Below are 25,552 nucleotides of genomic sequence, written 5' to 3'. Positions count from 1 at the left end.
TATCTTGAGGAAGGTTTCTGTTTTGTGTCTCCTAAGACTAAAGGAGAATGGAGTCGGGACCCCTAACTCAAAGATAACAGCTAAGGGATGGTTACTTTTACCTTTCATGCAATTGTTTGGCGAGTTACCAATATGGGGCGACCATTGGGACTAGCCCCACTCTGTCCTTTAATTAAAATGGAAAGCTGTGGCAAGCTCTCTGAGGATGCCTTTGGGTCTCGCTCATTGTTCTTGCTTATTAGAGCGAGAACTGGCCCAGTGAAGGGAAACTTTGGGATCTGAAGGACGGCTTTGCAAGGTGACAGGAAGAACGATATAACATTCTGAGCAGTCAAAGGAAGCTCTCAACACTAAGGCCCAACACATGATCACTCAAATCCAATTCTCCAAATTTTGACTTGTAGAGCTTGAGATAGCTTGTTACTCGTCTACTCCATCTGCCTTGTTTAGCCACCGCGGTCTTTATTCCACCAATGTCTTCTAACTTCTAAGCACCTCTCTGTTTTCTTTAGGATGCCCCTTAAGAAAACTAACTATTTAACCAATCTATTATCTGCAAGCCCTAATGTGTCCTGGCTTCAAATGGATTTTTTTTTCCTTTATTCATTCACTAGATGAGGATGTCACTGGCTAATCAGCATTTATTACACATCCCTAATTACCCAGAGGTCAGTTAAGAGTCAACCACATTGCTGTGGGTCTGGAGTCACATGTAGGCCGGACCAGGTAAGGATGGCAGTTTCCTTCCCTGAAGGACATTAGTGACCCAGACGGGTTTTTCTGTCGACAATCAGCAATGGATTCACAGTCATCATTACATTCTTAATTCTAGATATTCTTATTGAATTCAAATTCCACCACATGCCATGGGAGGATTCGAGCCCATGTCCCCAGAATGTTATTCGGGTCTCTGGATTAACAGTCCAGCAACAATACCTCCCCTAGGCGGTTGCCATCTGCGCTCCTGTAAAGCACCTTGGGATGTTCCATTCCGTTGGGTGGCACCATATAAATGCAAGTTGTTGTAGCCAGCTTCCCGTGGCATTGCGCGTGGTGGAGGGGGTCAGGGTGATGAAACGAGGATTGGGCACAGTCGTCCTCTGGATTAGGTTACACCAACATAACAGGCTAAACTTCCCTTTTTCCTAGATGCCATGTTCAATTTTGTGTTGCTTAAGAAAGAACTTCTGGCTGAAACAGCATCTTTCATCAGTCAGGCTGCTTTATGGCAGATGTCACTGATGCACAGTGATGAATAATCACAGTTAATTCCCACACAACAAACTTCTGCAAACACATCTTCAGGGCAGACCCATAAATGAACAAAGTCCTCAAGTCCTGCTGCTGCTATTGGTTAATGATGGAGTGTTGGCTGCACACTAGGGAGGGTTCGCCTCATTAAATAGTACCATTCACATCCATGTGAGACAGGAAAGGTGCTTTCGTTCCAGATCTCACCCTTCTGACACTGCAGCACTCCTTTGAAGGTCAAATGAGAAGTACTAAAGATCCTTGAAATCTCAACGACAAGCAAAAAAAGAGCTGGAGAAACTCAGTAGCTCTGGTAGCTAGAGTAGAGAGAGAAACATAGTTTAGGTTTGGAAGTCAAGTATGATTCTTCTTTGGAGCTCAACACTCAATGCACTGGTGCTTCCAGTCTGGAACAAGGCCATAACCTACGGTCAAACCTTCATAGAATGCCCATTGTATGGAGGTATGCTATTCAGTCCACAGTGACCCTCCAAACAGCACCACACCCAGGCCCACCCCCACCCTGCATTTCCCATGGCTAACCCACCCAGCCTTCACATCCCTGGACAATTTCTCATGGCCAATCCACCCTAACCTGCGCACCTTTGCACTGTGGGAGGAAGCCCACACAGACACAGGGAGAAAGTGCAGACTCCACACAAACTGTTACCCAAAGCTGGGACTGAACTATGTCCCTGGCACTGTGAGGCAGCAGTGCTAACCACTGAGCCACTGTGATGGCATTCTCAGCAATAGCTACTGTTTAGCATTTTTTGAGACTCCTTAGATACTGAATCAGTCTGTGTCTAAATGCTACAATACTGGGCAACATGCAGGCTTGGACTGATAAGTGGTAAGTAACATTCATGCCACACAAATCCCCGGCAAAGATCATCTCCAACAAGGGAGAATCTAACCACGACCCCTTGACATTCAGTGGCATTATCATCACTGAATTCCCCACTATAAACTGAACTGGGATCTTCACAAACACAGTGACTACAAGATAACGAAATGTGAGGCTGGATGAACACAGCAGGCCCAGCAGCATCTCAGGAGCACAAAAGCTGACGTTTTGGGCCTAGACCTTGCTCTCTCTGATGAAGGGTCTAGGCCCAAAATGTCAGCTTTTGTGCTCCTGAGATGCTGCTGGGCCTGCTGTGTTCATCCAGCCTCACATTTCGTTATCTTGGATTCTCCAGCATCTGCAGTTCCCATTATCACAGTGACTACAAGAGTGGGTCGGAGGTTAGGAATACTGCAGCAAGTCAGGATTCCTGACTCCCCGAAGCCTGTCAACCAGCGACAAGGCACTAGTCAGGAGTGTGATGGAATACTCTCTATTTGCCTGGATGGATGCAGCTCCAACAACACTCAGGAAGCTCAACACCATCTGGGACAAAGCAGTCCACTTGATTGCGCTTGATTGACACCACATCCACAAACATCCCACTCCCTCCAGCACCGACACTCAGTAGCAGCAGTGTGTACTATCTACAAGATGCACTGCAAAATTTAACCAAAGATCCTCAGGCACTGCCTTCCAAACCCACGACCACTTCCATCTAGAAGGACAATGGTAGCAGATACATGGGAACGCCACTACCTGCTGGCGCCCCTCCCATCCGCTCCCCATCCCGACTTGGAGATAGATCACTGTTCCTGTCACTGGGTCAAAATCCTGGAATTCTGCCCTTAAAGGCATTATGGGTCAACTTTCAGCATATGGAGGCTCAAGAAGGCAGCTGACCTTCATCTTCTCAAGGGGCAACTAGGGATGGGCAATAAATGCCTAGCCAGCCCAGCCATGCCTTCCTCGCTGTGGATAATTTTAAAAAGCCCTGAACTGACTGGCCATGCTCGAGTGTTGTTTTTAAGCACAGGTATGCCTGCTATTAGGAGTATTTCATTAACACGAGTCGACTTTAACACAATTGATGAATAGTGGATGCTGTTTGGATAACATAAGCTTTCTGCTGTACAGGCTTAACAATTTTCTTCAGCGATTTCCATATAATGCCATTTTCAATGGTGGATTACTTTCGTGCAAGGTCACACAAGAATGCAGCTGTCATGTTATAGGAGAATGGTCTGTATGGAAGAAGAGTTTGACCAGTTTGTACATATGTATTTAAATGTGCATAGTGTCGTGGCATAAAATGTGCAGGCTAGGTGGTCTGGGTGTGATACTCTTCGAAGGGTCAGTGTGGGCTTGTTGGGCCGAATGGCCTGTTTCAGCACTGTAGGGATTTGATGATTCTATGATATCTGATTTATTTGTTTTACTGTTTTTTTTCTTCCCCTTCTGGTTTATAAATAAAACATTTTCCAAGAGCAGCTATAGACTTCATCTTCCAGTGCGATCACTCATCCCCTCCGCCTGCCCCGCTTCCTGACACTGGAGGCGTGAGGTCGGATTTCTAACCAGACCCAGGCCTCCCCCTCTGCGTTTCCACATGCTGTGCTTGTGTGTAATAAAGCCCCCAGGCAAACTTGCTCTAATTGATGAAGGATTGATACCAAAAGCAGTAAAATCCACACAAACCCCTGTGAAGTCTCTTAGTTCCTACAGTTGGTTCTGCTTTAGTGCGTGTTCCATCAGTGCAAATTGGATGTAATGTGATTGACGAATGGGGGGAGCGCTATTTCTAAAACACAAACTTACATTAAGTCGCTATGACACGATTCCGTTGGTGTGCAGAGGAGTAGGTGGCAATGCCACATGATCATCTCACGGTCTTTGCCGTGAATATGTACAACATTAGTGCCGAGAGAGAGAGGGCCCGTACCGACATCCTGTGATCATTTCTCACGCTTTGTCGTGAAGTGCTTTCTGTGAGAGGTGCTGTACAACCTCCGCCCCCATCTAGTCATCTTGACATTTTTTTCCAAGGCAATGGGTTAAATTTCCTTTTATTTCATTAATAGATATGAATTAAATGTCTCATCAAATTGCGCTATCCTTTATGTCAGGCTTTTGAGTGATTTTTGAGTGTCTTTTTTTGGTGGCCAGCCCCAACCCCATGTTTCCCATCGGCCCCCGTTATTTCGGTGGTTCAATTTCCTGTATTGCGACGTTGCACAGGAACGGGACTATCACGGTACATAGCAGAACCGACTGTACACCACATTTTTACAGGTGCATCATAGAAAGCATTCTAGCTGGATGCATCCAGCAATCGCTTTGACCCGGACTGTAAGAAACTGAGAGTGTGAACACAGCCCAGGCCAAAACACTAACCAACCTTCCATCCATTGACTCCATCTCCATTTCCATTTCTCGCTGCCTCAGGAAGGTTGCCATCATCAAAGAGCCCTCCCACCTAGCTTATAATCTGTTCCAACCACCTACCGTCAGGAAGAAAATGCAAAAGCTAAACACACACACACCAACTTGTTCCAGAAACATTTCTTCCCCCCTGCTAACAGACTGCTGAAAGGACCTCTCAAATTTCAAATTTAATGTTGATCTTACTTTGTGCACCTCCTGAGCAGCCAGAAGCATGTGCACCTTGCCCTGTTCAATCACCCTATGATCTGTGTGACCTTGTTTGGTATGATCTGCCTGTATTTCACGCAAAACAAAACCTTTCACTACACTGAGGCGCATGCAACAACACTAAATCAAATTGAATCGAGTCAAACCACACACAATAAGCAAGCTACTTAATGAGACAGGAGCTGTGGCCCCCATCACAGATTAGGGAGAGAGAAAGGTCTTTGTGCATGTTCCTCAGTGCACAAGTATGTGAGCATTGGCTAGGCCGGAGAGTCATCCGGCACAGAAAGGGCCCTTCGGCTCATCGAGTCTGCGCCGACAGTAACTGCCATGAAGTAACTGCGCAGAGGCCAGTATTCTGTTATCGAGTCATCTCTTATTCATATGTGCACAGTACCTAACGCTGACCCAGCTCCCTCAGAGGCAGGCCCCGGAGTGAACAGAACCTCAGACCCTCCTGTTTATATCAGTCAGCCAGGGCTCCCTGATTGGGCCAGGTTAACAGCCCCAATCAGAGGTTGCATATTCTGACCTCTTTATAATCACTACATACCACTAGATGTGCTCAAATCCCAATTTCCACCCCATGGCCCATACCCTTGGGTGGTGGGACAGATGATGAATTCCTTGAAAAGAGGATAGACGTGAAGAAGGAATAATCTACCTTAGAAGAGTGAGGGCTGATTTCAGGGAAATTTATATGAGCCTGAATGCCCTCAACAAGGCAGGCATAGGAAGGATCATTTCTGTTGTGGTGAGTCCACAGATAGGGACTAATGTTTAAAACTGGTAATCCCCTTTTAGGACAGGGACAATGACTGGCAGTCTTTGTAACTCTCAAAGAGCAGAGGATGTTGAATATATGTATTGTGGAGGGATCGATCCCTACTCAACAGAGGGGCCAAAGCATCTTGGGGGTAGAAGGGAATGTGGAATTTGAAACAGTCAGATAATGTTGAATGTCAAATGGTCCACTGCTGCTCTTATTTCCTACACTGTTAAGAAAGCCGATGGCCTTGAACAATTAGCGCTGGACTGTTAATCCAGAGGCCCAGGTAATGTTCTGGGGGACCTGGGTTCAAATCCCACCACAGAAAATGGTACAAATCTGGAATTGAGACTCTAATGCTGACCACGAAACAATTGTTGTTAAAAGAATCAATCCTCAGTATTGCCTTTGGGTGGGAGATTTCATCATTCTCAGTAGCTGGTCAGGTCCTAAGGACATTGCTGTTTGACCGAGTCTGCAGCAGGTGGTGAGGGAAGCATATGCTATTTTCACCTATATTTCTGGAAGATATATCCTTTATCTGTGCCATCCTTATCCATAGATGGACGGTGGCACTGGAGGGGCTGCAGAGGAGGTTCACAAGGTTGATTCTGGAGTAGAGAGGGTTGGCTTATGAGGAGAGATTGTGTAGACTGAGGTTATACTCATTGGAATTCAGAAGACTTAGAGGGGATCTTACAGAAACGTATAAAATTATGAAGGGAATAGATAAGATAGAAGCAGGGAGCTTTTTTCCCCACTGGTCGGAGAAAATAGAACCGGGGCATTGCCACGTAATAAGGTGGGGAGCAGGTTTAGGACTGAGTTGAGGAGGAATTCTTCACCCAAAGGGTTGTGAATCTGCAGAATTCCCAGCCTAGTGAAGCGGTTGAGGCTACCTCCTTGAATTTTTAAAGGGAAAAATAGATTTGTGAGCACTAAAAGAATTAAGGGTTACGGTGAGCGGGTGGGTAAGTGGAGCTGAGTGCATGAAAGGATCAACCACGATCGTATTGAACGGTGGAGCAGGCTTGAGGGGCTGGATGGCCCACTCCTGCTCCTGGCCCTTATGGTCTTACGTTCCTAATGAGGGGCAGTTTCAATGTTGAATATAATCCCTAATTTATGAGTTTTGCCATCATTGTTAAATCTTTGTGCTTGTCTTCCTTCTACATAATCTGTGCCAGTTTAATGAAGCTAAATTATTTATTGGAAGTAACTAACTGATTTTATTCCCCTTCCCTTTCAGGGGATGCTGACAAGATTTGTAAACTGGCTCTGATGCTGGATCAACACAGCAGACCGAGCAGCATCATAGGAGCAGGAAAGCTGACGTTTCGGACCGAGACCCTTCTTCAGAAATGGGGGAAGGGGTTTTGAAATAAATAGGGAGAGAGGGGGAGGCAGATAGAAGATAGATAGAGGAGAAGCTAGGTGGAGAGGAGACAGACAGGTCAAAGAGGGGGGGAATGGAGCCAGTAAAGGTGAGTGTAGGTGGGGAGTTAAGGAGGAGATAGGTCAGTCCAGGGAGGACGGACAGGTCAAGGAGGCAGGGATGAGACTGGTAGGTAGGAGATGGGGGTAGGGCTTGAAGTGGGAGGAGGGTGTAGGCGGGAGGAAGGACAGCTTAGGGAAGCAGGGACGAGCTGGGCTGGTTTTGGGATGTGGTCAGAGGAGGGGAGATTTTGAATATTTTGAACATTTGGAATCTATTTGGATTTTTACTGATTACTGTCCTCCGCATGGGGGCCCTGCTTATTCAGTTATAGAGTCATTGAGTCATACAGCATGGACACAGACCCTTTGGTCCCACTGGTCTACGCTGACCATGTCCCCAAACTAACCAGTCCCACCCGCCTGTGCTGGGCCCATATCCGTTAAAACCTTTCACATTCCTGACATTTATCCAAAGATAATAAGAACTGCAGATGCTGAAGTCAGAGACAACACAATGTAGAACTGGAGGAACACAACAGGCTGGGCAGCATGAGAGGAGCAGAGAACTGACCGTGCTCTCAGCGATTCCCTCATCTGCTCCACAATCCCCACAAACTCCACCACCTCTGGCACTTTTCCCACAGGGAGTGCTACTCCTCCCTGTTCACCCCCATTCAGGACACCAAATGAACTTTCCATCTCTGTCATTAGACTCATGAACCACAAGGGGCATCACCTCACCTCACCAACAACATCACTAAGGGACAGTGAGTGGGGGCAGAGGGTAGGTCAGAAACCACTCACATCTTGTGCAGCTTCTGGAAAGTACAAGCTTTGTTCCTGGAATCTCCCTGATCTACTGCAGGAACTTTCAGGTGACAGGTGATGAAAATCTGAGGGACACATTCAGCACAAGTCAGTTTGGCTTCTCCCCACTGGGTGGGAGTGACTAATCAGCAGCTTCCTCTTACCAAGGATTGTTCATCTCCATAGAAGCGGAAGGCATCCAGGTCAAACCTGAGCTTGTCTGGCTCCCGCTGGTCTCTCGGCAACACAAAGGTTGAAAAGGAGTCCTCAGCTTTGCTGTCTACGAGGCAACTGCAGGTGAACAAAGGGCCATGAAGTGAACGGAGTGAAGCCATTGAGATGGAAGCAGCTGGAGAAAGCAGAGACATCCTCACCCATTGTAGTCAATGATGCTGTATCTGGGGCTGGAGTCCTTGTCTGGGCTCAGTGTAGCTACACAGCGGTCAATGTACAGCTTCAGGGGCAAGTGGTTGTCCATTGAAACAGATGCCTCAATGTGAATGAGGTCTCCCAGGGAGTAGACAGTTGAAGTGCGCTCTGTGAGCCAGTCACCTGAAGTACAAGAGGACAAGGGTTACAGATAGTAGGTGCAGCTCCCAGTGAGTGACACCAGGAGATCCCTCCCCAGCCAGCCATCACATACCATTCATTAGACGCAGGGAGAATGACAGATGCCCTTCTCCAGACCTGGTGGAGCTGAATGGGATCCAGGTGGGCTTGATGGGGTCACTGCTCACGTTGCCCGTCCTGGGGAGAGACAGTGCAGCCATTTTAGGCTAGTGTCAGGTGACAGCTACAGATGATGTTGACAATCTAGCAAAGGCTCACCTCAAATAACGACACACAATGGGAATGACAGCTCCATTGGTTCTCACAATGACAGACCCAGGATAGTTTGGGATGTGGGTCAGGTGGGTGGTGTAGATCAGGAAGTCTCCAGTCATCTGAAAGACAACAGATGAAGGAATGCGGAACCAATTTGAAATGAAGGTTCTATGCAACACAAGGACATCATCCCATTCCCACAATTACTTAGGGAGTTGACAGGCTCAGTGCCAGCCTCTTGTTTGCTCACAAGCAGTGAGACCAGTTTTACAGGCAATACATCATAGCTCAGAGGTTCATCATTTTGGATGAATTTGACAAGGGAGTGCATCAAACAATTGATCAGCAATGATCAGATAGGGAATGCATTTACAGTGGAAATACACAGTTGTTGAAACAGATAGATTGGTTTTTGTAGAAACTAGCAATAGAAATCACTGAGGGAACAGTAACGTGACCCCGATTCTCTCAGACATTTTGGTTTCCTCAGTCATCAGCAAACCTAACATTTGAGCATATTGAGAGGACAAGGTTAAACTATTCAGCAAAGTGATTCAATAAAGTCAGCTTCAGTAAACAGACCAGGAGATAATCTAATAATGCAGAAACAGAGCACATATCCCAAAAGGCCAGTTGTTCCAAAGGCAAGGGAAGTGGGAATTTGGAGCCCTTCAAGAACAAGGCAGCTCAAAGGTAATGTTTTTAGCAGTGTCACCCTCAAGGGATGAGAATGACAGTAGAGCTGACTAAGGAGAAACAAGACTCAAACATTGAAAGGTAATCATATCCAGGAGAACCAGAAATAATCTCAATGCCATAGGGACAACAGAGGGGTTTGGGGCCCACAGAACCACTTCAGCCACAGTCAAATCTAGAAGAGACAATCTCAGTTTGAGAACAAGAGAAAGTAGACCCCAATAACCACAGCATTGGAGCCAGCATTACAGCAAGGAACACTGTGTAGACCAAGCTTCCCGCAACTATGGAGGACTCCAATTACCTACAATCTGCTGCCACACTCATGCAGGCCATAGTCAAAGAGGACAGTGTGGTTCTCAGGGTAGACCCTGGTTGGCTGACAGCCTGCTGTCCCCAGGGTCGGGTCAGCAGCATTAATTAGGCGCCTGGTTCCAAATAAATCCAACTGGGCCCTGACCTGCAGCTTCTGCTCTCCACACTGCACCATCACAGTCTGCAGTGGGGACACACTCCCACCCTCAGACATTCTGAAACTGGAACCAATGGGACCCCCATGAGGAGAAACTCTCAGGTACAGGGGTGGCTCTCACTCTTCTCCATGGATACCTCAGGTTCAGTTGCTGAGTTTCCAAGCAACAAACAGCACCAACTAACAACACAGGGAATAAACCCCTCACTACAAAATCCCCCATGATCACAAACACTTCAACCATCCCCTCCAGCCCCCACCCAGCTCCTTTTATACACACAACCTGCACTCACCTGACACCAATCAGACCAGAAGCAGCAACAATGAACCAATGATCCTGCCCCAATCTCTGCAAATTCCACCAATGTCTACATCCATTGGCTTCTTACCAGGAGGGCCCATTTCATTTGGACCAATGGGAATGGCTGAGAGTTGCCATGCTGTCACCTGACTGCATTCAGCTCCACAGGTTCTCATGGTGATGACCCCCTGAGTACAATAGAGTCACAGAGTCTTCTGGCTGAGAGACAGGTCCTTTGGCCTGGAATGATGCACGCTGACCAAAATGCCTATCCGTGCTAAAATCATTTCCTTGCACCAGGACCCTGTCCTTCTAAACCTTTCCCATCCATGTATTTGTCCCAATGCCTGTTAAATGTTGTTAATGTAGCCCCTCAAGCACTTCTGTTGGCCCCTTACTCCATGTGTGTACCACTCTCAGGGTGAGCAGGTTTCCATGTATTTACAAGACTCTCATGAGCTTATACACTTCGAGGAGATCTCCTCTCAGTCTCCTACACTCTAAAGAAATTAGCCTGAGCTTGTCCAACCTCTACCTCTATCTCAGGGTAACTGTTTCATCTTTTCCAATTTAATAGGATTGTTCCTGTAACAAGGTGACCAAATCTGAACACAATACTGCAAGAGGAGATACAGAGCCTGTTTTGTGGAGGATCTGCACTTGACTTGCAACAAACTACTTGCCACAAACTGGACGAGAAGCACCTCATGTCCTGCCTCAGGAGCTGACAGCCCAATGGCCTAAACGTGGATTTTACCAGTTTTAAAATCTCCCCTTGCCCGGCCTCATCTCATGATCAACCCTACCTCTCATCCCTACCTCCTTGACCTGATACAACCTGTCCACCTTCTCTCCCACCTATCTGCACCTCCCACCTCACTGACTAATCCCCACCACCCCTACATGCACTCACCTGTCACCATCCCATCTACCTTCCCCAGTTCAACCCCTCCTCTTTCTATTAACTTCTGAGCTTCCTTCCCCTTCTCCAATTTCTAAAGAAGAGTCCCGACCTGAAACATCAACTTTCCTGCTCCCCACATGCTGCCTGGCCTGCTGTGTTCATCCACACTTTGTTAGGCTGATACGCCAAATGTGTCGTCCTCATCTGCAACACAAATTCCCACCTTCGATACTCAATGCACACATAGACGAAAGCCAGTTTGTCAAACGCCATCTTCACTGCCCTGTCTAGCCGTCAGAGAATTGTGCGCCTGAACTCCAATGTCCGTCTGTTCCACTACACTCCTTACAGCCGTACCGTTCACCCTGAAATTCCCACCTTGATTTCGCTTTCCACAATGCAACACCTCACACTTATCTATAATCAAATCCATTTGCCATTTATCGGCCCACTTCCACAGCTGATCAACATCATGTCGCAATTTCTGAAAAATTTCCTCACTATCCACAATACTATCTATTTTAGTGTCATCTGCCAACTGACTAATCATGCCTTGTACACCCTCATCTACAGCATTGATATAGATAACAAACAGCAATAGGCCCAGCACTGACCCCTGAGGCACACCACGAGTCACAGACCTCCACTCCGACAAGCATCCTTTCACTATTACTCTCTGCTTCCACCCATCAAGCCAATTATGTATCTCGTTTACTGGATTCTATTCGAGCTAACTTTCCAGAGCTGCCTAAAACATGGAAACTTATCAAAGGCCTTACTGAAATCCATACGGACTACGCCTCCTGTGCTGCCATCACACTTCCTGAACATTTCATCAAAGAACTCTGACAACTTTGTTTGGCATCATCTCTAATGCACAAAGCCACACTGACTACTCCTAATCAAACCCCGTCTTTTCATATGCATGCATATCTTATCCCTCAGAATCCTCTCAAGTAACATGCCTATCACACATGTTATGCTTACAAGTCTATAATTCCCAGATTTCTCTTCTCAGCACTTCCAATACTTCCAACACCTCCTCCACTGTGACATGGACTGTCACCAAGATATCACCACTGACTTCCCAAAGTTGCCATGTCTTCATGTCATTATTCACAGTTCACAAAGAGGCAAACTATTCATTGAGAACCTCATTCGTCTCCTGCAGTTCCACACATGCATGTCCACTCTGGCCATTCAGAGTTCCATTTCTCTCTCCAGTTATTTTTATGGCTTTAACATACGGAAAGAATCTATTTGGATTCGCCCTGACATTTTCAGTCAAAGCTGACTCATGCCCCTCTTGAGACATCCTGATTTCCTTCTTCAGTTAAATCCTGTAACCCCTCTCTACCTCCATGGCTTCCCTTGATCCCAGTTGCCTGTACCTGATCAATCCCACCTTCTTTGTTCTGGTAACAGCCTTTTTCATCCAGGGTTCCCTACTCCTGCTTCCATGCTGTATAACTCCATGACTCTGACAGTCTGTGAAAGAGCAAAGTCAATAACAATTTTTCAGTTAAAAACTGACAGAGCCAGAGATGCAGTGAATCAGAAACAAAAACAGAAATTTCTGGAAAAGCTCACCAGAGCTGGCAGCATCTGTGGGGAGAAATCACAGTTACTGTTTCGGGTAGAGAGACCCTTCCTCTGAACAATTCTTCAACAGTGACCAAGGATATGAACATATTGCGTTCATCAATAGTACAAACATTGAGGGCAAATTACGATGTTCAGAACAAGCTACTAGTTAACATAGAGAGCGGACTTGCTTCAGTACAGATGTATCGGGGTTGGGGGAGTGGGTAAGTGTAAAGATTAGTTCACACTGATTGAAAGTGACCTGCACATGTTTCCATAGGAACCGCAACTAAATAAAGATGAAGACACAGAACATGATTGTGAAGAGATTACCTGGTCCAAAAACCCAGAATCCTATACATTGTAAAAGGAAATAGCGGCTTCACCAGAGGAGTCCATGATGAAAATTCCACGAGATGAACGTTCCTGAGATGATGTTATGGGGCAACTACCTTAGTTATCAGGAAAGAGTTCAGCTGCAAAAGAAATTCAGGAGATGAAGAGTTCTCCAGCTAAGGTGATAGAGTAACGCCCCTGGGGTAGCACGAGTTTCAACCTCAGCTCAAAACACCAGCATTTCAAGCAGTCTGCTGATGTAGAGCTTTAGAATAGGATCGAGGCCAATAGCCCTCAAGTCAAAGACCCACCAATCTGCCAAGTCTGAAGAGAATGAATTCAGGGAGAATTGCAAAACCTCCAGGATGCCATGAAGTTGTAAAATCGGAGACTTGGGGGAATGTGGGGTCACGGTTAATTTAATGGTCCATGCAAAATAGGGTAAGGTTTGATGGAGATGTTGTATGAAGTAATAATTTTGAACGGTTTAACTCTAGGAAGAGTTTTATCCAATCATGTCTTGAGGATCTTGGAACCCTAAGAGGTTAGAGATCTTAACCTAGATTTCCTCATCATTGTGGGAGCAACTTGGTAAATTAGGTGGTTTGTGATCACTGTCACTCACTAAATGAGACCTTGTTTTTTCGAAAAAAATGGCCTCTTCTGGTTGAGACTCATTGGTCACTTTACTTGCCCACCAGCCGGGTTGGTCACGAAGAGAGGCTCGTAGCAATGAAGTGCCCTGACCACAATCTGAGGGTGGTAGGCAGGGCAATGTATACAACATGTACCATTCGGCCCTGTTTACTTTCAGATTGGTGCAGTCGCAGGATCGCAGTAAAAACAGATTTGAAAGCGTCAAACTTTGAAAGAGTCATTGGAAGCAGCAAGGCAAAAGGAATCAGGTGAGATATCCACATGCATAAGGCAATGCCAGGGTCCGTGCCAATAGATGAGATGAGCTGACGCACTGAGTGCCAACCCTGCTCTCAATCCCAAGTCCTCAGTGGCTGGTTACTGGTGCCAACTGATTCCATGAAAAGACATTGCTTTCTGTCTACATTCTTCCTGAAGCTTCCTCATCTACCCAGAACAACAGCTGCCCGGACAATGTCAAGCCAACAATGTAACAAAGAGCCAAGCTTACTGTGAGCCTTGAAGGGGTGGTGAAGGACTGGTTACTGTCCAAACTACCTTAAAGTAAATGCATTCTGATCGTGTCTCTTTTCAAGTTAAGAACGTGCTGAAAGCGATTCGCAGACACTGGGGTGAAAAGTTTGAGGAGATTCGTAGTTGGGGTTGTGAATGAGGTTGTAGACATGCTGGCCGAGCCGTTGGCTTTGGGTGCAAACATTTCATTGCCCTGGTAGATAACATCATCAGTGTGCCTCTGGGGAAGCGATGGTGTTCTGTCCCACTTGTTATTTATATGTCTCTGTTTGCTGGAATGGCTGGTATAGTTTCCAGTTCTGTTCCTCAGTGATTGAACTGTCGCAATGTACAAACCACTGAGAAACAGAACCGGAAGGAATCCCAAACATTCCAGCAAGCTGAGACACAGAATTAACTAGTGGGACTGAACACCATCGCTTCCCCAGAGGTGCACTGACGACGTTACCGAGCAGGGTGATGAAACGTTTGCATCCAAACCTGTTCGCTCAGTGAGCACATCTCCAACCTGAATGGGGTGAAATTTGAAGTGTGGCATCTGTGGTAATGTAGGGAGAAGCAGCAGGAAAGCTGGGCACAGCAAGATCCCACAGAGGTGCTCACTGAGGGAAAACGACTGATCAGAATGCCAGCAAACATTCACCTGTGCTTCTTTGAACACAGTGCCTGGAGTATATTTAATTTACAAGCAAATATGTGAGTGGAATGGTGATGAATTTAACTTTTTACCCAACATAACGTAGCTCCAACAGTGCTTGCCCACAAAGAGGTACTGAAGCATGGTGCGAGATCATAGAAAGTTAGCCCCAGTGGCTTCTCAGAGAAAGGATGAACACAGTAATACTTCCACACACCCAAAACTAAGTGCTCAGATGCACAGAACACCCTTTCGTTATCCTCCAGACTGAAATGATTGAATAACACTGTCAGAGGACAAGCTCCAAGCTCAACAATATTGTTCTTTCTCTGCCTGTGATTGAATGCCGTGGGTAATTACGATGGCCTTGTGGTATTATAGTTAAACGAGAGACACAACAGGTGATTTTCTGAGGAGCTGGTGTCAAATCCCACCACAGCAGATGCTGGAATGCAAATTCATTGAAAATATCAGTCATTAACCTGTCCAATAATGACAGAGTCTGTAACCAATTGTTGGGAGAAAACCCATCTCGTTCACCAACATCCTTTACAGAAGGAAACTGCCATCCTTGCCTGGACTACAGCTGCCCTCTGGACAATAAACACGCACCTAGCCTGTGCCACCCTCATCCATGAGGAAATTATTTTAAAAATTGTTTGACAATGGTTGGTGCCCTGCTTGATGTAAATCAAAACAGGATTACTGAAACGCTCCAGGGCACTAAACATCGTAGAACATTTGTGTGAAGATATTACAGGAGGAGAACACATTATAGAGAAACACACCACCACAGTAATGGAGTTTTTAAACAGCTAAAGCTCACAAAGGTGCTTGGGCAGTAACTCTCAGATGTGTGTTGTGGCCATCTTTATAATTAGGTCATCAGCAACTGGGTGTAGTTTTTGGAGCAGAAGGGATGTCGCTTGATTATTGTTCACCTTCAGGCCCCAGTTGTTAACGAGGGCCTGAAGGCATCTTCAGGCCTCTACTTTCCAAAACAGGGCCCCCATCCTGCACTCACATTCAGATGCGATTTGCAGAGTAGATGCTTGAGTCAGGACTATCTGATATCAGACCAAAACTCCCAGGAGAAAGCCCAGTGGAGAGAAAAAACAAGCATTTAGAAGAGAAGGCGGATATTGAACTGAGATTTTTTTTGAATATTAACAAGATAGAGCCAGAGCAATGTGTGTCATGCACCAGTTTGATTTACCCCTTAGAATTCTCACCAGTATGTAAGCAGCCCAAATGTCCCCTTTAGTCCACACTGCTACCCCAAACATTCCGAAGAACAGCCCAACACCCTTTAACCCTACGTCCCCACCTCTCTGACCCAGAGTGCATATACATCCCTGTACTCAGGTACACTTTCCCCACAGAAAATTCACCAGGACGGGGGGGAAAACACGTGAGCACTAAACCCAGTCACGGGGTGAGTGTGCAACCACCAGGAGGCAGATTGAACTCTGGTTCCTGGTGTGGCATTGCAGCAGTGTAAACCACTAAGCCTCCATGCCACCCATGCCCAGCAGCCAGGTAAAGAGGCACAGATACAGCATGGAGGGTGAGTCTGATCCATGTTTCTTACTCTGAACACCCAGGCATCCTTATTCACAAAGGACCAGATGTAATGGGAGCAAACCCAGGACAGTTCACACCAGTGTTCCTATTATAGAGGGAAATGGTCTGAACAGTGATCTCAGGCGTGGAAGTCCCATTTTGTGTTGCCAACAAGACCCTGTGGTCACTGCCAGCAGTGAAGCCTAAACAGTACATTCAATAAAAATGGATTTAGAAGGTTTTCTGGGGGGTTCATAGCATAACCCCAGGGGTATCAACTCATGATGATGCAGAGACAAACTAGACACAAGAAACAAGAGACAAGGAGTCACTGCTTTATTGGACTATTCCATCAATAGTTGAGTAGAGTTCGCTGGTGCTTCCTGTACAGGAACAAGGCCATCAACGAAGCAGAGATCAGGGAGACAGCTGTCACAGTCAGGGACAGCATCACAACCAGCTCAGACTGCACACCTACACAGCAAGGAGAAACCAATGGTTACTGAGGGAAACTGGGACAAAGAGGCAAACTAGCAGTCAGGCAACTCACCGCCTGGAGACATCTCCTGCATCCTTTGCTCATCCTCAGTCAGGGGCTCAGTTGCCAGGCTGGTCAGCTCAGGATCCAGAATGAGCAGGGGGCCAAGCGAGGCCTCACCCTCCCACTTCAATCCACCTTCACTCTCTGCAGGAAGAACAGTACGGTCATGGTCAGGGAAAGCGTGAAAAGCCCCAGAGTCTCATGAGTCAGTGACTTACCAGCTTCAGGTCCAAGGTCTCTCCTTCCTCTGGAGGAGAAGATGATCTCCCTTGTGCTACCACAGTTCCCCACATGGCAACAGGCACAAATGTCACTGGTTGATTCCTCCAGTGGGGTCCAGCTGAACAAGACAAAAAGCCCATCAACCACATGGAGCATCACCTCTCCCCAACAACATCACTAAGGGGCAGCAAGTGGGAAAACACTCACATCTTGTGCAGCCTCTGGAAAGTACAAGCTTTGTTCCTGGAATCTCCCTGATCCACCGCAACAACTTTCAGGTGACAGGTGATGAAAATCTGAGGGACACATTCAGCACAAGTCAGTCACTGTTTAGTCACTCCCACCCAGTGGGGAGAAGCCACTCAGCAGCTTCCTCTTACCAAGGATTGTTCATCTCCATAGAAGCGGAAGGCATCCAGGTCAAACCTGAGCTTGTCCAGCTCCCGCTGGTCTCTCAGCAACACAAAGGTTGAAAAGGAGTCATCAGCTTTGCTGTCCACGAGGCAACTACAGGTGAACAAAGGGCCATGAAGTGAATGGAGTGAAGTCATTGAGATGGGAGCAGCTGGAGAAAGCAGAGAGCTCCTTACCCATTGTAGTCAATGATGCTGTATCTGGGGCTGGAGTCCTTGTCTGGGCTCAGTGTAGCTACACAGCAGTCAATGTACAGCTTCAGGGGCATGTGGTTGTCCATTGAAACAGATGCCTCAATGTGAATGAGGTCTCCCAGGGAGTAGACAGTGGAAGTGTGCTCTGTAAGCCAGTCACCTGACATGCAAGAGGACAAGGGTTAGTGTGAGTTGCACCTACTGAGTGACACCAGGAGATCCCTCCCCAGCCAGCCCTCACATACCATTCATTAGACGCAGGGAGAATGACAGATGCCCTTCTCCAGACCTGGTGGAGCTGAATGGGATCCAGGTGGGCTTGATGGGGTCACTGCTCACATTGCCCGTCCTGGGGAGAGACAGTACAGCCATTGTAGGCTAGTGTCAGGTGACAGCTACAGATGATGTTGACAATCTAGCAAAGGCTCACCTCAAATAACGACACACAATGGGAATGACAGCTCCATTGGTTCTCACAATGACAGACCCAGGATAGTTTGGGATGTGGGTCAGATGGGTGGTATAGATCAGGAAGTCTCCAGTCATCTGAAAGACAGCAGATTAAAGAATGGAAACAATTGGAATTGAAGGTGCTATGCAACATAAGGAATTGTGGGAATGGGATGATGTCCTTCAGGAGCTTGGCAGGTGCAAGCTGCTTGTTTGCACACAAGCAGTGAGACCAGTTTTAGGGGCAATAAATCATAGCTCAGGGGTTAGTCATTTTGGACCAATTTGACTAGGTAGTGCATCTTGCAATAGATCAGCAATGATCAGATCGGGAATGCATTTACATTGGAAATACACATTTATTGAAGCAGATAGATGGGTTTTGTGGGGAAAAGAAACATTGAAGGAACTAGAACATGGTCGTGATTCTCTCAGACACATTCTGGTTTCCTCAGATATCAGCAAAGCTCCAATATTTGAGTCTATCACAAGGATAAGACCAAACTAATCAGCAACGTACTCAAAACAGAACAGGGGATAATCTAATAATAGAGAAACAGAACACTTATCCCAGGAGCCAAGTTATTCCAAAGGCAATGAAAGTGGGAATTTGGAGACATTCAAGAGCAAGGCACCTCTTAACCTTTTGTTAAAGAGTATGATCCACACAGGATGGGGATTAGAGGAGTGGCTAAAGAGAAACGAGCCTCAAAACATTGAGAGCTGATGAAGTTCAGGAGAACCAGAAATAACTGACAGGCCATGAGGACACAGGTTTAAATGGTTCTGTGGTTCCCAAACCTGTCTTAATCTAAGAGAGAGAATCTCAGTTTGAGACCAAAAGAAATTAGACCCTATACCAACAGCACTACAGCTAGCATCACAGCAAGATACACCATAGTTCAAGCTTCCAGCAACTATGGAGGACTCCCATTACCTGCAATCTGCTGCCACACTCATGCAGGCCATAGTCAAAGAGGACAGTGTGGTTCTCAGGGTAGACCCTGGTTGGCTGACAGCCTGCTGTCCCCAGGGTCAGGTCAGCAGCATTAATTAGGTGCCTGGTTCCAAATAAATCCAACTGGGCCCTGACCTGCAGCTTCTGCTCTCCACACTGCACCATCACAGTCTGCAGTGGAGACACATTCGCACCCTCAGACATTCTGAAACTGGAACCAATGGGACCCCCGTGAGGAGAAACTCTCTCAGGTACAGGGGTGGCTCTCACTCTTCTCCATGGAATCCTCTGGCTCAGAAACTGTTGCCAAGTTTCAGAGCAACAAACAGCTCCAACACACACCAGCACAGGGAACAAACCCTTCACTACAAAATCCCCCATGATCCCAAACAACTCAACCACCACTTCCAGCCCCCACCCAGCTCCTTTTATACACACAACCTGCACTCACCTGACACCAATCAGACCAGAAGCAGCAACAATGAACCAATGATCCAGCCCCAATCTCAGCAAATTCCACCAAAGTCTAAATCCATTGGCTTCTTACCAGAAGGGCCCATTTCATTTGGACCAATAGGAATGGCTGGGAGTTGCCATGCTGTCACCTGACTGCATTCAGCTCCACAAGTTCTTCTGGTGATGACCTCCTGAGTACAATAGAGTCAGAGAGTGTTCAGGCACAGAGAGATGTTCTTTGGCCCAGAACGGTGCATGCTGATCAAAATGTCCATTGTGCTAATTTCATTTCCTCGCACCTTGCCCCTATCCTTCTAAACCTTTCCCATCCATGTATTTGTCCCAAAGCCTATTAAATGTTGTTAATGTAGCCCGTCAAGCACTTCTGTTGGCCCCTTACTATGTGTGCACACCACCCTCAGGGTGACCAGGTTGCCATGTCTTTTCAAGACTCTCATGAGCTTATACACTTCGAGGATATCCCCTCTCAATCTCCTATGCTGTAAAGAAATTAGCCTGAGCTTGTCCAACCTCTACCTCTATCTCAGGGTAACAGTTTCACCTTTTCCAATTTAATCGGATTGCTCCTGTAACAAGGTGAACAAAACTGAACACAATACTCCAAGCAGAGATACAGAGCCTGTTTTGCAAAACATCTGCACTTGACTTGCAACAAACAACTTCCCACAAACTGGAGGAGAAGCACCTCATGTCCTGCCTCAGGAGCTGACGCCCAATGGCCTAAAGGTGGATTTTACCAGTTTTCAAAGCTTCCCTCCCGGTCCTCATCTCATCTCAGGCCTCCTTGGCCTGATACATCCTGTCCTAAGTTCTCTCCCATTTATCTGCGCCTCCCACCGCACTGACTAATCCCTATCAGCCCTCCCTGCACTCACCTACCACCATCCCACCTATCTTCCCCAGCACCACCCCTCCTCTGTATTAACTTCTGACCTCCCTTTCCCCTCTGACATTTCTGAAGAAGGGTCCCAACCTGAAACGTCAACTTTCCAGCTCCTCTGAAGCTGCCTGGCCTGCTGTGTTCATCCACACTTTGCCATGCTGACACTCCAAATAGGTCCTGCATATCTGCAACACAACTTCCCACCTTAGATGCTCATTGCCCATATTGGCGAATCCCAGCGTGCCAAACGCCATCTTCACTGCCCTGTCTACCCGTCACTCTGCATTCAGAGAATTGTGCATCTGAACTCCAATATCCCTCTGTTCCACTACATTCCTTACAGCCCTACTGTTCATCCTGAAATTCCCACCTTGATCTCACTTTTCAAAATGCATCATGGAAACTTATCAAAGTTATCTTATCCCTCAGAATCTTCTCAAGTAACTTGCCTATCACACATGTTACGCTTACAAGTGTATTATTCCCAGATTTCTCTTCTCAGCACTTCCAATACTTCCAACACCTCCTCCACTGTGACATGGACTGTCACCAAGATATCACCACTAACTTCCCAAAGTTGCCATGTCTTCATGTCATTATTCACAGTTCACAAAGAGGCAAACTATTCATTGAGAACCTCATTCATCTCCTGCAGTTGCACACATGCATGTCCACTCTGGCCATTCAGAGTTCCATTTCTCTCTCCAGTTATTTTTATGGCTTTAACATACGGAAAGAATCTATTTGGATTCGCCCTGACATTTTCAGTCAAAGCTGACTCATGCCCCTCTTGAGACATCCTGATTTCCTTCTTCAGTTAAATCCTGTAACCCCTCTCTCCCTCCATGGCTTCCCTTGATCCCAGTTGCCTGTACCTGATCAATCCCACCTTCTTTGTTCTGGTAACAGCCTTTTTCATCCAGGGTTCCCTACTCCTGCTTCCATGCTGTATAACTCCATGACTCTGTGAGTCTGTGAAAGAGCAAAGTCAATAGCAATTTTTCAGTTAAAAACTGACAGAGCCACAAATGCAGTGAATCAGAAACAAAAACGGAAATTTCTGGAAAAGTTCACCAGAGCTGGCAGCATCTGTGGAGTGAAATCATAGTTACTGTTTCGGGTAGAGAGACCCTTCCTCTGAACAATTCTTCAATAGTGGCCAAGGATATGAACATATTGTGTTCATCAATAGGACAAACATTGAGGGCAAATTACGATGTTCAGAACAAGCTACTAGTAAACATAGAGAGCGAACTTACTTCAGTACAGATGTATCGGGGTTGGGGGAGTGGGTAAGTGTGAAGATTAGTTCACACTGATTGAAAGTGACCTGCACATGTTTCCATAGGAACCGCAACTAAATAAAGATGAAGACACAGAACATGATTGTGAAGAGATTACCTGGTCCAAAAACCCAGAATCCTACACATTGTAAAAGAAAATAGCGGCTTCACCAGAGGAGTCCATGATGAAAATTCCACGAGATGAACGCTCCTGAGATGATGTTATGGGGCAACTACCTTAGTTATCAGGAAAGAGTTCAGCTGCAAAAGAAATTCAGGAGATGAAGAGTTCTCCAGCTAAGGTGATAGAGTAACGCCCCTGGGGTAGCACGAGTTTCAACCTCAGCTCAAAACACCAGCATTTCCAGCAGTCTGCTGATGTAGAGCTTTAGAATAGGATCAAGGCCAAGAGCCCTCAAGTCAAAGACCCACCAATCTGCCAAGTCTGAAGAGAATGAATTCAGGGAGAATTACAAAACCTCCAGGATGCCATGAAGTTGTAAAATCGGAGACTTGGGGGAATGTGGGGTCACGGTTAATTTAATGGTCCATTCAAAATAGGGTAAGGTTTGATGGAGATGCTGTATGAAGTAATAATTTTGAACGGTTTAACTCTAGGAAGAGTTTTATCCAATCATGTCTTGAGGATCTTGGAACCCAAAGAGGTTAGAGATCTTAACCTAGATTTCCTCATCATTGTGGGAGCAACTTGGTAAATTAGGTGGTTTGTGATCACTGTCACTCACTAAATGAGACCTTGTTTTTTCGAAAAAAATGGCCTCTTCTGGTTGAGACTCATTGGTCACTTTACTTGCCCACCAGCCGGGTTGGTCACGACGAGAGGCTCGTAGCAATGAAGTGCCCTGACCACAATCTGAGGGTGGTAGGCAGGGCAATGTATACAACATGTACCATTCGGCCCTGTTTACTTTCAGATTGGTGCAGTCGCAGGATCGCAGTAAAAACAGATTTGAAAGCGTCAAACTTTGAAAGAGTCATTGGAAGCAGCAAGGCAAAAGGAATCAGGTGAGATATCCACATGCATAAGGCAATGCCAGGGTCCGTGCCAATAGATGAGATGAGCTGACGCACTGAGTGCCAACCCTGCTCTCAATCCCAAGTCCTCAGTGGCTGGTTACTGGTGCCATCTGATTCCATGAAAAGACATTGCTTTCTGTCTACATTCTTCCTGAAGCTTCCTCGTCTACCCAGAACAACAGCTGCCCGGACAATGTCAAGCCAACAATGTAACAAAGAGCCAAGCTTACTGTGAGCCTTTAAGGGGTGGTGAAGGGCTGGTTACTGTCCAAACCACCTTAAAGTAAATGCATTCTGATCGTGTCTCTTTTCAAGTTAAGAACGTGCTGAAAGCGATTCGCAGACACTGGGGTGAAAAGTTTGAGGAGATTGGTAGTTGGGGTTGTGAATGAGGTTGTAGACATGCTGGCCGAGCCGTTGGCTTTGGGTGCAAACATTTCATCGCCCTGGTAGATAACATCATCAGTGTGCCTCTTGGTGAGCGATGGTGTTCTGTCCCACTTGTTATTTATATGTGTCTGTTTGCTTGAATGGCTGGTATAGCTTCCAGTTCTGTTCCTCAGTGATTGAACTGTCCCAATATACAAACCACTGAGAAACAGAACCGGAAGGAATCCCAACCATTCCAGCAAGCCGAGACACAGAATTAACTAGTAGGACAGAACACCATCGCTTCCCCAGAGGTTCACTGACGACGTTACCGAGCAGGGTGATGAACCGTTTGCATCCAAACCTGTTCGCTCAGTGAGCACATCTCCAACCTGAATGGGGTGAAATTTGAAGTGTGGCATCTGTGGTAATGTAGGGAGAAGCAGCAGGAAAGCTGGGCACAGCAATATCCCACAGAGGTGCTCACTGAGGGATAATGAGTGATCAGAATGCCAGCCAACATTAACCTGTGCTTCTTTGAACACAGTGCCTGGAGTATATTTAATTTACAAGCAAATATGTGAGCGGGATGGTGATGAATTTAACTTTTTACCCAACATAACGTAGCTCCAACAGTGCTTGCCCACAAAGAGGGACTGAAGCATGGTGCGAGATCATAGAAAGTTAGCCCCAGTGGCTTCTCAGAGAAAGGATGAACACAGTAATACTTCCACACACCCAAAACGAAGTGCTCAGAAGCACAGAACACCCTTTCGTTTTCCTCCAGACTGAAATGATTGAATAACACTGTCAGAGGACAAGCTCCAAGCTCAACAATATTGTTCTTTCTCTGCCTGTGATTTAATGCCGTGGGTAATTACGATGGCCTTGTGGTATTATAGTTAAACCAGAGACACAACAGGTGATTTTCTGAGGAGCTGGTGTCAAATCCCACCACAGCAGATGCTGGAATGCAAATTCATTGAAAATATCAGTCATTAACCTGTCCAATAATGACAGAGTCTGTTACCAATTGTTGGGAAGAAAACCCATCTCGTTCACCAACATCCTTTACAGAATGAAACTGCCATCCTTGCCTGGACTACAGCTGCCCTCTGGACAATAAACACGCACCTAGCCTGTGCCAACCTCATCCATGAGGAAATTATTTTAAAAATTGTTTGACAATGGTTGGTGCCCAGCTTGATGTAAATCAAAACAGGATTACTGAAACGCTCCAGGGCACTAAACATCTTAGAACATTTGTGTGAAGGTATTACAGGAGGAGAACACATTATAGAGAAACACACCACCACAGTAATGGAGTTTTTAAACAGCTAAAGCTTACAAAGGTGCTTGGGCAGTAACTCTCAGATGTGTGTTGTGGCCATCTTTATAATTAGGTCATCAGCAACTGGGTGTAGTTTTTGGAGCAGAAGGGATGACACTTGATTATTGTTCACCTTCAGGCCCCAGTTGTTAACGAGGGCCTGAAGGCATCTTCAGGCCTCTACTTTCCAAAACAGGGCCCCCATCCTGCACTCACATTCAGATGCGATTTGCAGAGTAGATGCTTGAGTCAGGACTAGCTGATATCAGACCAAAACTCCCAGGAGAAAGCCCAGCAGAGAGAAAAAAACAAGCATTTAGAAGAGAAGGCGGATATTGAACTGAGATTTTTTTTGAATATTAACAAGATAGAGCCAGAGCAATGTGTGTCATGCACCAGTTTGATTTACCCCTTAGAATTCTCACCAGTATGTAAGCAGCCCAATTGTCCCCTTTAGTCCACACTGCTACCCCAAACATTCCAAAGAACAGCCCAACACGCTTTAACCCTACGTCCCCCCCGTCTCTGACCCAGAGTGCCTATACATCCCTGTACTCTGGTGCACTTTCCCCACGGAAAATTCACCAGGACTGGCGCACCTTTGGGCTGGAGGAAAACACCTGAGCACTAAACCCAGTCACAGGGTGAGTGTACTACCACCCCACAGCAATTTGAACTCTGGTTCCTAGTGTGGCATTGCTGCCATGTAAACCACTAAGCCTCCATGCCACCCATACCCAGCAGCCAGGTAAAGAGGCACAGATACAGCATGGAGGGTCAGTCTGATCCATGTTTCTTACTCTGAACACCCAGGCATCCTTATTCACAAAGGACCAGATGTAATGGGAGCAAACCCAGGACAGTTCACACCAGTGTTCCTATTATAGAGGGAAATGGTCTGAACAGTGATCTCAGGCGTGGAAGTCCCATTTTGTGTTGCCAACAAGACCCTGTGGTCACTGCAAGCAGTGAAGCCTAAACAGTACATTCAATACAAATAGATTCAGAAGGTTTTCTGGGGGTTCATAGCATAACCCCCAGGGGTATCGACTCATGATGATGCAGAGACAAACTAGACACAAGAAACAAGAGACAAGGAGTCACTGCTTTATTGGACTATTCCATCAATCGTTGAGTAGAGT

The 25,552-nt window shown here is 46.4% G+C and overlaps 2 protein-coding genes across 2 annotated transcripts; both read right to left on the bottom strand.

Annotated features, from left to right (window-relative positions):
• Nucleotides 1-5,010: 5,010 nt before the first annotated feature.
• LOC132206339 (zona pellucida sperm-binding protein 3-like) lies at nt 5,011-11,234 on the bottom strand. Its single transcript, XM_059640000.1, has 8 exons — nt 11,185-11,234; nt 9,593-9,820; nt 8,592-8,756; nt 8,407-8,510; nt 8,138-8,315; nt 7,928-8,054; nt 7,761-7,849; nt 5,011-5,089 (listed from the first exon to the last, which is right to left on the bottom strand). Exons 1-8 carry the CDS (start codon nt 11,232-11,234, stop codon nt 5,011-5,013), a joined length of 1,020 nt encoding a protein of 339 aa, XP_059495983.1.
• Nucleotides 11,235-16,603: 5,369 nt separating this feature from the next.
• On the bottom strand, nt 16,604-20,644 carry LOC132206338 (zona pellucida sperm-binding protein 3-like). Its single transcript, XM_059639999.1, has 11 exons — nt 20,595-20,644; nt 20,049-20,073; nt 19,010-19,201; nt 18,053-18,168; nt 17,868-17,971; nt 17,605-17,782; nt 17,395-17,521; nt 17,222-17,310; nt 17,011-17,132; nt 16,802-16,936; nt 16,604-16,725 (listed from the first exon to the last, which is right to left on the bottom strand). Exons 1-11 carry the CDS (start codon nt 20,642-20,644, stop codon nt 16,604-16,606), a joined length of 1,260 nt encoding a protein of 419 aa, XP_059495982.1.
• Between the last annotated feature and the right edge of the window lie 4,908 nt (nt 20,645-25,552).

Source organism: Stegostoma tigrinum, chromosome 35 (assembly GCF_030684315.1).
Source record: "Stegostoma tigrinum isolate sSteTig4 chromosome 35, sSteTig4.hap1, whole genome shotgun sequence".
In the NCBI taxonomy this organism is placed as follows: Eukaryota; Metazoa; Chordata; class Chondrichthyes; order Orectolobiformes; family Stegostomatidae; genus Stegostoma; species Stegostoma tigrinum.
This window is presented reverse-complemented; position numbering and strand designations above follow the sequence as displayed.

Bases quoted from the DNA above. Each gene is read 5' to 3' on its own strand.
- LOC132206339 (XM_059640000.1), bottom strand. From the start codon at position 11,234: ATGGCGTTTGACAAACTGGCTTTCGTCTATGTGTGCATTGAGTATCGA. The intron at 8,757-9,592 runs GTAGGTAATTGG...TGTGTTGCATAG, and splicing joins CATGAGTGTGGCAGCAGATT to AACCTTCATTTCAAATTGGT. The intron at 8,316-8,406 runs GTATGTGATGGC...CTTGTACTTCAG, and splicing joins CTCCCTGCGTCTAATGAATG to GTGACTGGCTCACAGAGCGC.
- LOC132206338 (XM_059639999.1), bottom strand. From the start codon at position 20,644: ATGGCGTTTGGCACGCTGGGATTCGCCAATATGGGCAATGAGCATCTA. The intron at 18,169-19,009 runs GTAATGGGAGTC...GCTGTCTTTCAG, and splicing joins AGTGTGGCAGCAGATTGCAG to ATGACTGGAGACTTCCTGAT. The intron at 17,522-17,604 runs GTAAGGAGCTCT...GTTCACCTGTAG, and splicing joins AGCATCATTGACTACAATGG to TTGCCTCGTGGACAGCAAAG.